The 18,417-nt window shown below is 44.3% G+C and overlaps 1 protein-coding gene across 1 annotated transcript in view; it reads right to left on the reverse strand.

Moving 5' to 3' along the window:
• The window catches only part of LOC138755848 (desmoglein-2-like), a 70,993-nt gene that overhangs the window by 17,533 nt on the left and 35,043 nt on the right, over nucleotides 1-18,417 (reverse strand). Inside the window, exons 8-13 of the mRNA XM_069922570.1 lie at nucleotides 15,707-15,841; nucleotides 13,357-13,542; nucleotides 10,091-10,178; nucleotides 9,865-10,042; nucleotides 9,123-9,268; nucleotides 5,954-6,178 (exon numbers count right to left, since the gene is read on the reverse strand). Coding sequence (XP_069778671.1) covers nucleotides 5,954-6,178; nucleotides 9,123-9,268; nucleotides 9,865-10,042; nucleotides 10,091-10,178; nucleotides 13,357-13,542; nucleotides 15,707-15,841 — 958 coding nt within the window. The remainder of the gene's footprint in view (nucleotides 1-5,953; nucleotides 6,179-9,122; nucleotides 9,269-9,864; nucleotides 10,043-10,090; nucleotides 10,179-13,356; nucleotides 13,543-15,706; nucleotides 15,842-18,417) is intronic.

The following is an 18,417-nucleotide window of genomic DNA, read 5'->3' on the forward strand; positions in this document are numbered from 1 at the left end:
TTGCCAAAGTGAATTTCTTTGTTTCCCTTTCGGATCAGAGTCTTCACATCACTAACACTTTGATAAAAACATTGTTGGCCCCAACTTCTCCCTTTCGTGGGCTCTTAATTGAAAGTAGCAGAGGATTGTGATGTTAAGGATTCCATATTTAGTTTTTAAATATTCAAATGACACAGTTGCCCATAGCAATCCTCAATATATCCGATCCCTTTACGAGGCCAAGTCTCTACAATCTTATTACCCATTGTAAAAGCCTGTTTTGAATCAGGTGTTTTAGGAGATTAATACTAAGTATTAATTACATGTTTGAACAAGGGGGCTTCTTAGTCATCAGAAATTAATTCCGCTTCCTATTTATATAGAACATTTTCTGCTATTCTCTCTCCTACTTTTTCTAGTTCTATTTTCAACCGTGCAGATTTGATTCCTTCCTCAAAAAAGGAAGTAAGAAATCTCATCTGGGCCGCTTGCTAATAATTTTTAAAAATTGGAAGCTGTAAACCTCCCAAATCATATTTCCATTTAAAATTTTCAATGGAGACTCTGGAAACCTTCCAAAGGAATTTTCTAACATATTTATTTAACTCCTGAAAAGAACCCATGAGTTAATGGAATGGGCAATGTTTGAAATAGGTACTGAACTCTTGGAAATATATTCATTTTGACACAATTAACCCTTCCAACTAATGTTATTGGTAAAGCTGTCCACCTGTTCAACTCTTCAACCTTTTTAAACAAAGATGAGTAATTTAATTTATATAAATACTTTAAATTGTATGTATTCCTAAATATTTTATCCCATTTAACAGCCACTTAAATTGGGTGTCTATTTGGCACTGAGGCACCAACCCTTTTTTCAATCTTCTTCAGCATGATGCTGAAACAAGCCATGAAAGACCTCAACAATGAAGATGCTGTTTACATCCGGTACCACACGGATGGCAGTCTCTTCAATCTGAGGCGCCTGCAAGCTCACACCAAGACACAAGAGCAACTTGTCTGTGAACTACTCTTTGCAGACGATGCCGCTTTAGTTGCACATTCGGACCCAGCTCTTCAGCGCTTGACATCCTGTTTGGCGGAAACTGCCAAAATGTTTGGCCTGGAAGTCAGCCTGAAGAAAACTGAGGTCCTCCATCAGCCAGCTCCCCACCATGACTACCAGCTCCCCACCATGACTACCAGCCCCCCCACATCTCCATCGGGCACACAAAACTCAAATCGGTCAACCAGTTTACCTATCTCGTCTGCATCATTTCATTGGATGCAAGGATCGACAACGAGATAGACAACAGACTCGCCAAGGCAAATAGCGCCTTTGGAAGACAACCAACTGAAAAAACCTCACAAAGATTAGCGTATACAGAGCCGTTGTCATACCCACACTCCTGTTCGGCTCCGAATCATGGGTCCTCTACCGGCATCACCTACGGCTCCTAGAACACTTCCACCAGCGTTGTCTCCGCCCCATCCTCAACATTCATTGGAGCGACATCATCCCTAACATCGAAGTACTCGAGATGGCAGAGGCCAACAGCATCGAATCCACGCTGCTGAAGATCAAACTGAGCTGGGTGGGTCACGTCTCCAGAATGGAGGACCATCGCCTTCCCAAGATCGTGTTATATGGCGAGCTCTCCACTGGCCACCGAGACAGAGGTGCACCAAAGAAGAGGTACAAGGACTGCTTAAAGAAATCTCTTGGTGCCTGCCACATTGACCATCGCCAGTGGGCTGATCTCGCCTCAAACCGTGCATCTTGGCGCCTCACAGTTCGGCGGGCAGCAACCTCCTTTGAAGAAGACCGCAGAGCCCACCTCACTGACAAAAGACAAAGGAGGAAAAACCCCACACCCAACCCCAACCCACCAATTTTCCCCTGCAACCACTGCAACCGTGTCTGCCTGTCCCGCATCGGACTTGTCAGCCACAAACGAGCCTGCAGCTGACGTGGACATTTACCCCTCCATAAATCTTTGTCCGCGAAGCCAAGCCAAAGAAAGATAATCTCCTTCTCTAAGTGGCATAACTTCACTCATCCCAATTTTTTTCTACCCCAATACTTTCCCATAATCTTCCATTTTTGAGTGCCGTTACTGGCTCTGTCAAATATATCAATACATCATCTGCAAATCAATTTATCGTAGATTCCTCCAGATTGACCCCGAATCCTCTAATGACTGGATCTCACTGAATGGCTTCTGCAAGCAGTTCTATAGCTAGAATGAAAAGAGCTGGAGATGGTGGACATCCTTGTCTACTAGATTTTGTCAACTGGAATGGTGCAGAGACTTGTCCATTTGTTACTACTTTGTTTTTACAAGCATTGTTCAGTGCCTTAATCCAATTTATAAAAAATTGCCCTAATCCAAATCTTTCCAGTACTTTAAATAGAAAGTCCCACTCCAGTCTATCAAATACTTTTTCTGTATCCAAGGCCACAGCTACATTTAGATCTCCTCTCTTTTGTGCCAAATGAATGATACTGGTTTATTTTATTTTAATTTATTGTATTTTATATATAGAGCAGAGTTAAATCAAGCCAAGTTGACCAAACTGCTGTGTAGATCATAAATTACATCTTAACTTAAGCAGCTATTTAATGTGCAGTGTAAACTATATAACAAAGACAGCACAGAAACAGGCCATCTCGGCCCTTCTAGTCTGCACTGAACCAAATACTCTCCTCTAGTCCCACCTACCTGCACCCTGCCCATAATCCTCCATTCCCTTCCCATCCATATACCTTTCCAATTTTTCCTTAAATGACAAAATGGACCCTTCCCCCACAACTTCTTCCAGAAGCTCATTCCACACAGTTACCATTCTTTGAATAAAGAAGTTCCCCCTCATGCTTCTTCTAAACTTTTGCCCCTTAACTCTTAACTCATGACCTCTTGTTTCAATCTCTCTTACCTTCCAAGGAAAAAGCCGATCCACATCAACTCTATCTATCCCCCTCATAATCTGAAATACCTCTATCAAATCCCCCACTTAACCTTCTACACTCCAAAGAAGAAAGACCTAATCTGCTCAATCTTTCTTCGTTATCTAGATTCTGAAACCCAGGTAACATTTTCTTAAATCTTCTCTGCACCCTCTCTACCTTGTTGATATCCTTCCTATAATTTGGTGACCAGAACTGCAGACAGTATTCCAAATTTGGCCTCTCCAATGCCTTGAACAGTCTCAACATCACTTCTTAACTCCGGTATTCTATGTATTGATATATGAAGGCCAGCCCACTAAAAGCCTTCTTCACCACCCTATCCACAGGAGATTCTACCTTCAGAGTACCCGAGCTTCAGAATTGTACATACAACATGGTAACAATCAGCAAACACTTCAAAGCACTTGTGAGGAGAAGTACAACTTGAGCCTGGATTTAAAAGAATTTAAGGAAGGGGCCGATTTGACGGAGGGAGGAATGTGGCTCCACAATTTGGGGACTGCTATTGCGAAGGCACGATCTCCCGAGTTTGCGATTTGACGTGGGGAAAACCAAGCGCCCTAAATTGGCCAATCTGAGGAGTCTTGAAGTGGAGTAGGGCATTAGGAGGACTGTGATGTAGGATATTTGCAACCTACTTATATTATCAGAAGATCGTCTCTTTTTCACAGGCCTTGTTTGGTCCATGTTTATTAATTTCGGCAAAACTTTCCCAAATCTATTTGCCAAGGCTTTGGCAATGACTTTATAATCTCAATTTAACAGTGACACAAGTCTACAAGATGACGATTTTAATGGATCTCTTTTTTTTTTGCTATTACTGTAATTATCCCCATTGAGAATGATTTTGGGAGGCTATGCGTTTTCGACGCCTGATCTAACTCTACCAAAAAAAGAGAAATCCGCAAATCTTTAAATTCTTAATAAAATTCAGGGGAAACCATCCTTTCCTGGAAATTTATCAAAATGTAAAGAACCCAGTGCCTCCATTTGGGTAAAGGGGGCATTAAGTTCTACCTGTTCTTCCAGGCTAAACTTGGAAGCCTAATTTGTGAGAGAAACTCTTCTATCTTATTAACGTCTCCTTGAGGTTCATGCAAAATTATTGAGGACCCCTTTCACTCCCGCACATAACCCCTTTCAGCAACTCCCATCGGGGAAGAAATACAGGAGGATCAGACCCAGCACCATCAGGCTGAGGACTAGCTTCTTTCCACAGGCAGTGAGAATGCTAAACGACCAAAGGAACTCCTCACACTGGCCATCTGAGACTCTCATATTCATGAAACAATCTTTATTTATTTGCATACATGAATACTTGTCCTGCATGTGCATTATTTGTCTGTATGTGTGTTATGTCTGGTGGTGTGTCTGTATGTTTTGCACCAAGGACCGGAGAACACTGTTCCCTCAGGTTGTACTTGTTGTACAATCAGATGACAATAAACTTGACTAGAGGTGGTGAAGGTGGCATGTGGTGAGCATGGAGATTTGATCTGGTGGGAGGGCCTTGTCTGCCAGTGAGAATCTAAATCACCAATCTACTTCCAGCTCAAGTGATTACAGGGCTTTACTCCTCGACCTGGTGGTGTTCAGCACGGAGTCAGGCCCTTTGTAAAATATGGGAGAGAGTGAGAGAATGAGACAATGAGGGGGAATGAAGGAAGGGTGGGTAGGGCAGAAAGCCATTCAGCCCTTTTAACCTGCTGCACCATTCAAGACCACCATGGTTGATCATGTCTCCCCAGTCCCCTTTTCCTGATTTCTCTCCATCCTCCATGGTCTCTTTAGCCATAAGAGCCACATCCAACTCCCTTCTGAATATATCTAATGAACCTGCTTCAAAGATATTCTGTGGCTGGGAATTCCATAAGTTTACAACTCTCTGATTGAAGATGTTTCTCCTCATCTCAGTCTAAAATGGCTTCCCCCTTCTCCTTAGACCGTGATCCCTTGTTCTGGACTTCCCCAACATCTGGAACATTCTTCCTGCGCCTAAATCTGCCAAAATTTTATGTTTATCAATAAGATCCCACTTATGCTTCTAAATCCCAATGGACCTTTGTCTATCCAGTTGTTCTTCAACTGCCAGCCTCGTGGTCTCAGGGATCAGTCTGGTGAATCTCCTTAAGGTTACCTCCAATGCTACGACAGGCAAGGGAACCAAAAATAGGCAACTATGCCAGGTGTGGCCACCCTGGAACAAATCTATTATCATCTAACTGTACATGTACAGCAGACGAAACAGATTTTCTCCAGACCACGGTGCACACACAATACACAGCACTTAGTCACGTATGTACATAGAAATACAATGGGTGGCTTGGTTGGTGTAGTGGTTAGTGCAACACCTTTACAGCGCCAGCGATCAAGACCAGGGTTCAAATCCCACACTACCTGTACAGAGTTTGTATGTTCTCCCTGTGTCTGTGTGGGTTTTCTCTGGGGGCTCCAGTTTCTGCCCATCGTTCGAAATGTACTGACCGGGTTGGAAGTTAATGGGGTGTAAATTGGGCGGCACGGACTCATGGGTTGAAATGGCCTATTACTTGCTGTTTGTCTAAATTTAAAATAAATACAGTAAAACCCCTGTTATCTGGAATCTCAGCAACTGGCAGCCTCAAGCAACTTGCAAAAACATAGTGGAAAATAAATAAGTTAAAAAAAATACCGGTTCAGAATTGGTGAGCTTCGCCATCAGTTCGCTAATCCACGCAACACGTAATGTCAAGCAACTAGAAAATTGACTTATCCAGCATATACCAAACCCCGTAAGGGCTGGATACCAGGGGTTTTACTGTATACATAAATATTTTGGGATGATTTACTCGGTTACAGAAAACTGTTCATCAATCTCACAGCCTGCGGAAAGAAGCTATTCCACAGCCTGGCAGTCCTGATTTTGATGCTTCTGTACCTCCTGCCTGATGGTCAAAGATACCGCATATCATTTGTAAATTGGGGGGCATTTGTAATTCCAACGAGCAGGGAAAACATTCTTACCGTCTCTGCGAAGAATCTTCCATTGCTCAGTAATTCCTGGAGCATCGCTTAGCTTGAAGGTGAACGGTTCGGCATTTGGATAAGAGTCCAGGTCCTTAGCTGTGAGGGTCAAAGACTCAGCCCTGTCACACATGCAGGGCTCCAGATCGCTAATGATGGGGGTGTTATCGTTTTCATCCTTCACATGGAAGACCATAGTCCCAGTGGAAGTTTTGGGGACGGGACCTGCGAGGCAGAGAAGGAAAGATGCATATTTTTCTGCCTTCTGAAAGCAGGCTGTGCCCAGCGCTGAAGTATGGGTGTCACATCAGCATGGAGTCAGGCCTCTCAGAACCTAATACCACGGCCAGACTGAGACCACCTACAAATTGGAGGAACATTGCCTTGTATTCTGTCTGGGCCCCTCCCACCAGATGGCATTAACATTGACTTCTCTGGCTTCTGTTAGCCACTCACCATCTTTCCCTCTGTCTCCTTTCCCCAGGCTCTGCTTCCCCAGAGCCCCAAATAATCCCCTTCTCCCAATCAATTCTCACCTTTCTGCTCCATTCAACGCCAATTAATACCTTTTGCCTGTTGGCCAGTGCTCCTCCCCCTGTCCTTTCTTCCCTTCCCAGCTTTTTAATTCAGGTGTCTGCCTTCCTTTCTCTCATATCCTAGAGAAGGGCTCAGGCTATGGTAATGCTGAATGACCAAAGGAACAGTTCACACTGACCATCTGAGATTCTCACATTTATGAAACAACGTGTATTTGTATAGATTAGTGGTTTTCAAACATTTTCTTTCCAGTCACACTCCACCTTAAGTAATCCCTATGCCATTGGTGCTCTGTGATTAGTAAGGGATTGCTCAAAGTGGGATTTGGGTGGGAAGGGAAGGTTGAGAATCACTGCTCTAGACCCAATTGTTACTGAAATATTTTGCTTGAGAAAAATTGCCATTCACCCCATTTCCTTCGGAGTTCTGAAACCGTGCACATAACAAGTCAATTGGGTACGATTAAAGCTGTGGTTTTCAACCTTCCCTTCCCACTCACATCCCACCTTAAGCAATCTCTTACTAACCACAGAGCACCGATGGCATAGGGATTAGTTAAAGTGGGATGTGAGGGGAAAGAAAAAGGTTGAAAAGCACTGGTCTAGATGAAATTTTTGACCTACATGTGTGTTGTTTGTCTGTCTCTGTTATGTCTGGTTGCATGTCTGATTTATTTTTGGACCGGAGAACACTGTTTCGTCAGGTTGTACTTGTACAATGAGAGGACAATAAACTTGACTTGAGGCCCAAAACTATGGCCAGATATCTTTACCTCCTATGGAGACTGAGACCTGCTGTGTTCCTGCAGCATTACCAGTGTTTTAACTACAGTCAAAGGGTCTGCAGACGTTTGTGTTTCACTCCTCAGACCTTCATGCCCATTCTGACCATTGTACTCATCTCGACTGATCGCATTTACCCACAGTTGGACCAAGGCTTCCATGTATTGGTAATGCATCGACTTCACCTGTACCTCCTGATGTCTCGTGAGAACTGCCAAAATGTTAAATGACCATCTCACCTCAATCACACTCTCTTCCTCCCCTTACATGAGGCAGAAGATACACGTGCTTGAAAACACCAACCTGCATATTCAAGAAGTTTCTTTCCAGCTGTTATCAGACTCTTGAATGGTCCTCTCATTGCTAACAGAGGATACCCTTGCATTGACTTCTATAACAATACTTTTCTCTATTCCCTGCACTATGTTTTTGTACTTTTAAGAACAGAGAGCATTTCAGCCCTTTGGCCCACGATGTAAACCTACCCAAAAAGTGGACCCCTTCCTACCTCAAACCCACAACCTTTTTAAAATATTTCTTACATCCTTGCATAGATTGACTAATAATTGTCCTTAAGCACCCACTCTATCAATACCACATCCTGTTGTGTGGTGACCGCAAGACATAGGAGCAGACATAGACGATTCAGTCCATCGAGCCTGCACAACCTTTTAATCATGAGCTGATCCATTTTCCCACTCAACTCCACTGCCCGGGCTTCTCCCCATAATGTTTGATGCCCAGGCTAATCCAGAACCTATCAATCTCTGCCTTAAATTTAAATATTAAATTTAAATGTTGTATTTGAACATAGATCACGATAACAGGCTCTTCAGGCCCACGAGCTCGTGCTGCCCTAATTACATCAAATTGACCTACAACCCTCATATCTTTTGAATGGTGGGAGGAAACCAGAGCCCACCCCCCCCCTCCCCATTCAGACACGAGGAGAAAGTACAATCCTTATAGACAGTGGTGGATTCGAACCCGAGTCACTGGCTTTGCATCAATTGTTACGCTAACTGCTATGTTAACCATGCTGCTTATACATCTAATGAGTTGGCCTCGACAACTAACTGTGGCAACAAATTCCACAGATTTACCACCCTCTGGCCAAAATGAGAGGCAAAATGATTCAGGGAAATGGCAAATAGGAACGAAGCTGTGGGCTGAATGGCCTACCATGGAAAAGCATGATAATCTACATCAGTGGTTCTCAACCTTTTTGTTCCACTCACTTACCACTTTAAGTAATCCCTATGCTATAGGTGCCCTGTGATTAGTAAGGGATTGCTTAAGGTGGGATGTGGGTGGAAAGAAAAAGTTTGAAACCCACTGTTTTAATCGTCCCTCATTGACTCGTTATGTGCATGGTTTCAGGACTCTAAAGGAAATGGGCCAATGACAATTTTTCTGAAGCAAAATATTTCAGTAACAATTGGGTCTGGAGCAGTGATTCTCAACCTTCCCTTCCCACTCACATACCATCTTAAGCAATCCCTTACTAATCACAGAGCATCGATGGCGTAGGGATTACTTAAAGTGGGAAGTGGGTGGAAAGAAAAGTTTGAAGACCATTGATCTAGAATCAGCTGAAACTTGTCCTTGCTGACCAAGTGTTCCATTTGTCTGCATTTGGCTCACATCCCTCTCAACCTATCCTACTGAGATGGGAGGACCAGTAAGCGGCCCACAAATTTTACCAAGACAGTGTTACTCTTCAAATATGTAAACACCACTCTGTAATCCCCCAAAATAACATCCACGGGTCAACGAAACAAAAATATCCTGCACACCTTCACCTAATGGGCTCTGCATGCAAACAAACCCATTGTGAACTGCACACACACCTTCATCATCTATGGCCAATATCGTTGCTGTGTATTTCCCATCAACCACATACTCCGACTCCCGGTCAGGGATTTTGGCAAGTGTTATCTCTGAAGTTTTGGGGTTAATTTTGAAAAATTTGGCCAAGTCTATGCCCTTTATATACCTACAGAAAAGGCACAAACATGGTTAGGTTTGGAAACACACATGTATGTTTGGCAAATATGTATGTGTATAGCCACATACACACTCACACATGATACACACACCCCCAACTCCCCCCTGGCCTACAGACACACCCCAGCTCCACGCACCTAATCCCACACGTATGTTCCAACTCCACACTCAATCGCACATGCATGTTCCAAATCCACACACTCAATCCCACACACATGTTCCAACTCCACAATCAATCCCACATGCATGTTCCATCTCCACACCTAACTTGCACACGCAAACATGCGCACACACACACACACACGTGCACACGCGCGCACGCACACGCACGCACACACCACACACACCACACACACCACACACACCACACACACCACACACACCACACACACCACACACACACACACTCACTCCCCGGCCCATGAACGCATTTGTGAATCCCACTTGTGGTCCGCACAATACTATCCCAAACACATTTGCATCACACAGACACACAGCCATGTAAATTGCAGGCAATGCTGGTCAACGCACCACTCCATGATTGCATCCCTCCTAACGGGAAAAATATATGTAGAGATACTCTACCTGACTCCCTTGATCTGTTTTCCAGTGTCAGCACTGATGGCTGGGTATATTCCAAGTGACTGACCAACTTTCATCGTGTTTTCACTGAGATTGATTCGTTTTTTGGTTGGCTTGAATGAAAATCCTTCCTTCTGATCTTTCACGTTAACTGTTAATTTTATAGATTTTCCACCACCTCCTGCACCTCCACCACCTCCACCACCTCCACCACCTCCACCACCTCCACCACCAGTCAAAATAGAAGAATGATAAGCTGCTCTATTTGTAACTTGAAAGGACAGGTTCCGGGTTGTTGATTCTTCATAGTTCAATTCCTATGGAACACAGGAAACATAAAAGTAACAAGGTTTGGTGAAATACACGTGAAGTAAGACACGAACGTCTGCAAACACCATGGTTGACACAGTACTGGAAAAGCTCAACAGGTCAAATGTTGTCCTTAATGTAGCAAAGCTAAATATGTTGGGTGGGAGGATTAGACCAATACTGTTACAGCGCCAGCAATCGGGACCAGTGTTCGGATCCCACTCTGTCAGTGAAGAGTTCGTATGCTCTTCCAGTGTCTGTGTGGGTTTTCATTGGGGCCCCAGTTTCTTCACACTGTTTGAAATGTAGGTCAATTCGATGTAATTTGGCGGCATGGGATCCTGGGCCGAAAGGCCTCTTATCGTGCTGTATGTCTGGATGTCTAAATAACCATTGTTTTGGCTTGGGCCCTTCATTAATATAGGCAAGGTATTTTTTCATACCTTGATGAAACGTTGGTGATGTATCTTTATCTTTGCTGTATAAAGGACACTGTTTGACTGGCTGAGTTTCTCCAGCGTTGTGTTTTTAATTTCTCTGAAATATTCTTTCTCTTCTTTTCTTTGGCTTGGCTTCGCAGACGAAGATTTATGAAGGGGTATGTCCACATCAGCTGCAGGCTCATTTGTGGCTGACAAGTCCGATGCGGGACAGGCAGACACGGTTGCAGCGGTTGCAAGGGAAAATTGGTTGGTTGGGGTTGGGTGTTGGGTTTTTCCTCCTTTGTCTTTTGACAGTGAGGTGGGCTCTGCGGTCTTCTTCAAAGGAGGTTGCTGCCCGCCGAACTATGAGGCGCCAAGATGCACAGTTGGAGGCTATATCAGCCCACTGGCGATGGTCAATGTGGCAGGCACCAAGAGCTTTCTTTAGGCAGTCCTTGTACCTCTTCTTTGGTGCACCTCTGTCACGGTGGCCAGTAGAGAGCTCGCCATATAACACGATCTTGGGAAGGCGATGGACCTCCATTCTGGAGACGTGACCTGCGCAGCGCAGTTGGATCTTCAGCAGCGTGGATTCGATGCTGTTGGCCTCTGCCATCTCGAGTACTTTGATGTTAGGGATGAAGTCGCTCCAATGAATGTTGAGGATGGGGCGGAGACAACGCTGGTGGAAACGTTCTAGGAGCCGTAGGTGATGCCTATCTCGGCTGCACCATTTCATCGGATACAACAGACTCGCCAAGGCAAATAGCGCCTTTGGAAGACTACACAAAAGAGTCTGGAAAAACAACCAACTGAAAAACCTCACAAAGATTAGCGTATACAGAGCCGTTGTCATACCCACACTCCTGTTCGGCTCCGAATCAGGGGTCTCTGAAATATACTGCTGAACAAAACCATCAAGACAAAACTCCCACCTCAACAAGACTAAGACAAAATTCTCAGTCAGCTAATGAAAGCAAAAGAATTGCATTTCACTAGCACCGTTCACATTCCAATCTTTGCGTCGTGAAGCCAAAGGTGAGCATCCAAAATAAAATCAGGAAACTTGGGCGGAACGGTTAGCATAGCGGTTAGTGCACCGCTGTTACAGCGCCAGTGACCTGGGATCGAATCCAGTGACGTCTGTAAGGAGTTTGTACGTTATCCCCTGTCTGCTTGGGTTTCCTCTGGGTGCTCCGGTTTCCTCCCACCCTTCAAAATGTCTTTGCATCGTAGATCAATTGGGGTATTTGTGCAGTAGGAATGGCCTGCTGTATGTTTAAGATTTTTTTTAATTGAAATGTAAATATAAATTCACCTAGATCAGGCAGCATTTAAGGAGAGAGGAAGAATGCTTACCAATCAATGTTATTTCACTCAGAATCTGCCTGACGGTGATTTTTTTCCCCGATTTTTGCATCAAAATAGAGCAAAACCTCCATTATCCGGAATTCAAGCAACCGGCATCCTCAAGTAACCGGCAAAAGCATCACGACAATAAACAGGTAAAAAAATACCAAGTTTGAAACTGGCTCCCCCTAGTGGTCAGTCCCCCAATCACGCAATCTCAAGTTTATTTTATTTATTTTCATAGCACATTTAAAACAACTCCCGTTGACCAAAGTTCTGACCAGATCAAAAATTACATCTCAAGCAGCTACTTAATGTGCAGTATGAAACGGATCCCCGAGCTTCAGAATTTTACGTACAACTTGGTAACAATCGACAATCACCTCATAACACTTGAAAGTAAAAATACAACTTCAGCCTGGATTTAAGATACCCGCAACCGGAATATTCACTTATCAGGCATCTAGCAATCCCCATAGGTGCCAGATACTGGCAGTGGGTGGGGAGGGGGGAGGTATTACTGCAGTTGGACATCACGGCAATCTAATTATTGTGGTCATTTCTGCACAGCAAACTCCCACTAATAGGAACGTGAGCCATTGACAGGAAAATCAATATCGTAAATGTGCAAATAAATTGGCCAGTATAGAGAGCTCTGTCCCCTTTTCTTGCTTGAAAGAGCGGCATTGGAGGGAACAGATTAGAATGAGAGGACACGGCCTCAGGATTCGGGGGAGTAAATTTCAGACTGAAATGAGGACGAACTGCTTTTCCCAGAGAGTGGTGCATCTGTGGAATTCCCCACCAATGGAAACAACAGAGGCTGCCTGGTTAAGATGCAGTAAGATAGATTTTTCAGAGAAGGGGAACGAAGGGTGGTGCAGTGCTTGACTGGTTCCATTGCAGCCTGGTTTGGAAGGGGAACAGTGTGGGAAGTACACTGACTGGTTCGGAAGTTCGATTACCCAGGAACGCAGAAGGGCTGCAGAAATTTCATTACAGCCACTGGTTTCTCATCCACTGAAAGCATCTAGCGTATATGCCCTTGTCCATGCCGACCCAGTGGCATTATGGGCTAGTCCCTTTTGTCTGCAACCCTTCCTATCCGCATGTCTGTTGAAATACCTTTTGAACATTGCATCCTCTTCCAGACAAGGCAGCTCATTCCCGCCCCCCACCCACTCTGAGTGAGAACGTTGCCCCTCAGGCCCCTCTTACATCTCTACCTCCCCTCTCAGCTTAAACGGATGCCCTCTAGTTCACGTTTACAAGATGACCCCTCAGCCTCCCATCCATCAGGAAATAGAGCCCCAGCCTATCTTACCTCTTCCGAAAACTGATCCCCTCCAGTCCCGGCCAATCTCCCCATGCACCCCTCCCAACTGGAACCAATTCCCTTTATCTTCAACCTCACCTTTTGAAGAATCAAAATTCCTTCGTTGGTTTCTTCATCGAGTTCGAACCTGAAGTGTCCCCCTTCATTTCCCTCAATGATCTCAAAGTTCCCCCACCAGTTATCTGTAAATTTCTGATCTGCATCAAACACTTTTATACGCATGACCTCATCATCCTGGGTATTCTCTTGAATGAACACTTCATACTGAAGAGAAAAAAAACAATGCAAATGGTGAATTTGATTTTACTCATCCAACAGAAATCTTTTCCACCTACAACTGCAAATCGAAAGATATTGATGGGTCGGAATGTGTACAGTCTTGCACTTTGTAGAAACAGTGGACTTTTTTTTGAATGTGGAGAAAATTGAAAATCCCCTGATCCAAAGGGACCTGGGACTCCTCGTGCAGGACAGCCTGAAGGGAAACTTGCAGGTTGAAGAAGGCAAATGCAACGCTGGCACTCATTCAAAGAGGAGTAAGCAGGGATGTGATGTTGAGGCTTTATAAGGCCCTGGTGAGACCTTGTGGAGTACTGAGAGCAGTTTTAGAAAGGATGTGCTGACATTGGAGAGGGTTTAGAGGAGGTTCACGAGAATGATTCCGGGAATGAAAGGGTTATCACATGAGGAACGTTTGACAGCTCTTGTTCTATACCTTTTGGAATTTAGGAGAATGAGGGGTGGTGGGGAAATCTCATTGAAACATTTTCGATGTTGAAAGATGTGGATAGAGTAAATGTAGAAAGGTTGTTTCCCACAGTAGGAGAGTCTAGGGCAAGAGGGCACAACTTCGCAATTGAAGGGCATCTGCTTAGAATAGAAATGCATAGGAATTTCTTCAGCCAGAGGGTGGTAAATCTGTGGAATTTAATGCTGCAGGTGGTTGTGGCGGTCAGGTCATTGGGTGTATTTAAGACAGAGATTGATAGGTTCTTGATTAACCAGAGCATTAAAGGTTATGGAGAAGGCTGGACAATGGGGCTGAGTGGGAAAAAGGATCGGCTCATGATTAAATGGTGGGGCAGACTTGATGGGCTGGATGGCCCATTTCTGCTCCTATGTCTTATGGCTTTCCTAATCACCAATGCTTCATGGCTGCACTGTGCATCATTTATAAAATGCACAGCAGTTATTCACATGGGATCTTCCGAACAGCACCTCCCAAACCCACAACAGCCACCTTGAAGAAAGGCAAGGTTAGCAAGGGGATTGAGAATCCCACCGCCTACAGATTCTCACCACCCTCCTGAGCTGGCTTGACCAGCAACATCCACACTCCCCACGTAATAGAAAGAAACTTAATAGGGAAGAGTGTTTCATTACCCATTAAAAATAAAAACAAGAATTCTAGTAGTAATCCAAGAATTAAGTAGAAGGCAAGAAACTCTCATCATTACGGAGAGGGTGCAGAAGAGATTCACCAGGATTGGAGAACGAGTCTTATGGGTCAAGGTTAGCAGAGCTGAGGCTTTTCTCTTTGGAGGGAAGAAGGATGTAGAGGTCTATAAGATTATGAGCTGGACAGCCATCTCCTGTTTCCCAGGGTGGGAGAAGCAAACACCAGAGGCCATCTGTACAAGGTGAGGGGAGGAATGTTTACAGGAGACGTCAGGGCTAAGATTTTTTTTTTTTTTTTTTTTTTTTTTTTAACACAGAGATTAGTGGTCACGTGTAATGCAATGCCACCTGGTAGTGCTGGTGGAGGCTGGTACAATAGGGACATTTAAAACACTCTTAGGTGCACGGATACAAGAAAAATAGAGGGTTCTGGGTGTAAGGGAGGGAAGGTTTAGTTTGTTGAATAGGTTTATACAAGTTGGGACAGAAACCTAACTATAGAAAAGATACAATACAGCTGAAGGTGGTGGTGGGGGGGCAGGAAAGATTCAGCGGGATGTTATCAGGACAGTAAAGCTTGAGTTACAAGGGGAGATGGAATAAGCTGGGACTTTATTACCTCGAGCACAAGAGGCTGACGGGTGACCTTATATAAAAAAAGTCACGAGGGGAAAAGATAAGGTGAATGGACATGGTCTTTTCTCCAGCATAAGGGAGTCTAAAACATAAAACGAGAAGGGATTCATTTAAAGAGGACCTGAGGGGCAAATTTTTCTCTCCGGGATATGGAACACGCTGGCAGAGGAAGTGATTGAGCCAGTACAAATACATCACCGAAAGCTCTTGGGTGTACACAGATGGAAAACATTGAGGCAGACTTGAGCCAGAGGCAGACAAGGAGGTCAGCATGGATGGGTTGGGCTGAGGGGGACAGATGCTGTGCCGTATAACTCGATGAGAAGGGCTAGCACGACGATAGCTGAGCAATCCTACAGGTGTGCAGTCTTCGTGGAAATCTGCGAGATAATACCTCTTCTTTTTCAACTGTTGGAAAATTGTCATTGACATCCATGATCTGGATTTGTAAATTTGTCGTGGAGAACAATCCCCCTGGATTCCCATCCATGTCACGAGCTTCCACGAGAAGGGTGTACAAGTCTTGGGCCTGAATGAGAACAACAGAACAATTTATTGGATGGAGGTAAGAAATAAAATGGTGTGATCACCAATATTTTACATTTTAATTTTAAAAAATGTAGACATACAGCACGGTTACAGGCCATTTCAGCCCACGAGTCCGTGATGCCCTATTTACACCCAATTAACTTACAACCCCGGTACGTTTCGAAAGGTGAGGGAAACTGGAGTCCCCGGGGAAAACCCACACTGATATGGGTAGAACGAACAAACTCCTTACAGACAGCACGAGATTCGAACCCCAGTCCTGATCACTGGCACTGTAAAGGTGTGATGCCAAGTGTGGGCACCAGACGGTATTAACATCGACTTCTCCAGTTTACGTGAACACCCTCCTCTCTCTGTTTCCCCATCCCTCTGTCTCGTTTCCTCCAACTTCCCACCTCTTTCCCTTCCCCCTCCTCTCAGAGACCCTCCCCCTCCCCATCACTTAACATTTTTCTCTTCCTTCCTGAATCCCCCTCTTACCTGTTAGCCTGTGCTCCCCCACCGCAGCCTCCCTTCTTTCCTCTCCCCTGCCTTTTTATTCAAGTCTCTACCCAACGAAGGGCTCAGGTCCGAAACATTGGTTACCCTTTACTTCCACTGGCCGTTGCGTGACCTGCTGAGATTTTTCAGCTCATTCTTGCATTGATCGTTTCGTTCGGTGCGTCCTCTCAACCTCCTTACAGTGAAGGGGAGAGGTAGGAGAAGGCATTGCACAAGATCGATTTGCAAATGCAGCAGGTGATCAAGAAGCCAAATGGAATTCTGGCCTTCCCTGCTACGGGGATTGAACTGGAGACCAGAGAGGTTCTGCTGCAACTGTACAGGGGACTGGGTAGGCCCCATCTGGAGAACTGCGTGCAGTTCTGGTCTCCTTACTTGAGGAAGGATGTTCTGGCTTTGGAGGCAGTGCAGGGGAGGTTTCGGAAATATTAAAAAAACACAGAAATGCCGGAGGAACTCAGCAGGTTACGCAGCGTCCATAGGAGCTTAAGACATAGAACCGATGTTTCAGGCCTGATCCCTTCTTCAAAGTGCCTCCTATTGTTCGCTGTGTGACCTGCTGAGTTCCTCAAGCATTTCTTTTGTGTTTTTACTGCAGTCGTAGTATCTGCAGACTTTCGTATCGCACAAAGGATTCCGGAAATGAAGAGATCAGCATATGTGGAGAGATTGTCGCCTGGGACAATACTCAGTGGTATTTAGAAAGATCTTAGATTTAGTGTAGGTCACATATGAACACTTCTAAACAGTTCTCATTTAAAATGCCAGAGCTCTGCTCAAGCCAGACTGTCCAGGCTCCGAGAGCCTTTGCAAAAACTTTGAAGAATGCCTATAAGGACTTCACAAGTAGGTGTTAATTGGACATGCTGTGGATTAATGGATTACAGAGAGAGAAAATTCAGTTCTGTAGTTCAGCCGCTGGGACTGGAACATGACAAGCTGTCAAGTTTGTGGAAAAGCCCTATTTTGAAGACAGGTTGTGAGTTCTTAGTTCAGCGTGATCAAAGCCCTTGTGGTCCATACAAGAGGAGATGGCTGGCTGTATAATGTTTCACTTGAAATAAGGGAAACAGAAAAGGAACTCTGTGGTGACCTGAAAGAAAGAGGTTATCATCTGGAAAACTCCGATTGGGCAAGTTTCTTTAGCAAAACTCTGAAGTGGCTGATCAGAAGGAATCAGTTTGTGTCCAATGAGCAACAAATCTCTTTCTGAAAATTGACACGGTAAACATTTACCTTTCAACACCAAAGCCTGGATAAATTCATAAATGTTAAATTCTGTACACAGTATAAGAATTGCCTGATACCGGTGAACTTGGAGGAGTGAGAAGTGAGATTTGACTGTGAATCAAAGAACTTTTCTGAACTTACATACACATGTATTTAGAATTAGAAGGGGGTTAAGTTAATAGCAATAAATTAAAGTTTGATCCTGTTTTCATGTTTAAAGATAATTAAAAGCAACTTTTGTTTAAGTTAAAAAAAAAGATCTTAGAGAAACCAATAAAGATTATGGAAAGAGACAGATAAGATGGAAGCAGGGAGGCTGTTTCCATTGTAGGTAAATCACAGCAAAGTGCAAGAACAATGGGGGATTTCATCCTCCTCAGTATTAACGTGACTGGCTTGGAGGAGCAGGGACTTTTAAAACTTTTTGAGCTGATAGGTAGATAGTCCCTCGAGAGAAAGATCAGTACTGGATCTGAAGGCACTGAAGGCTACGGACAGAAAAAGGTCTTCCTGTTGACAGAGACAACGGTTGGCATGGAAACTATGAGTGCAATCACGCCCTGAGATTGTTAACTCCAAGACCACATGCAGGGGTGGATAAACTCAGCAGGTCACCCAGCATCCTTAGGTAGTAAAAGATGAGAAAAATCTCTGGCTCAAGCTCTGCACTGGGAATCAGGTCTGAAATGTCGAGTACCTTTTGCTTTCTCTGGATTTAAAATAAATGTTTTTAGATATACAGCACAGTAACAGGCCCGTCCGATCCTTGAGCCCGTGTTGCCCAATTTACACCAAATTAACTTACAATTCCCATGTGCTTCTTTT

This window comes from Narcine bancroftii, chromosome 2, assembly GCF_036971445.1.
Source record: "Narcine bancroftii isolate sNarBan1 chromosome 2, sNarBan1.hap1, whole genome shotgun sequence".
NCBI classification, from domain to species: Eukaryota; Metazoa; Chordata; class Chondrichthyes; order Torpediniformes; family Narcinidae; genus Narcine; species Narcine bancroftii.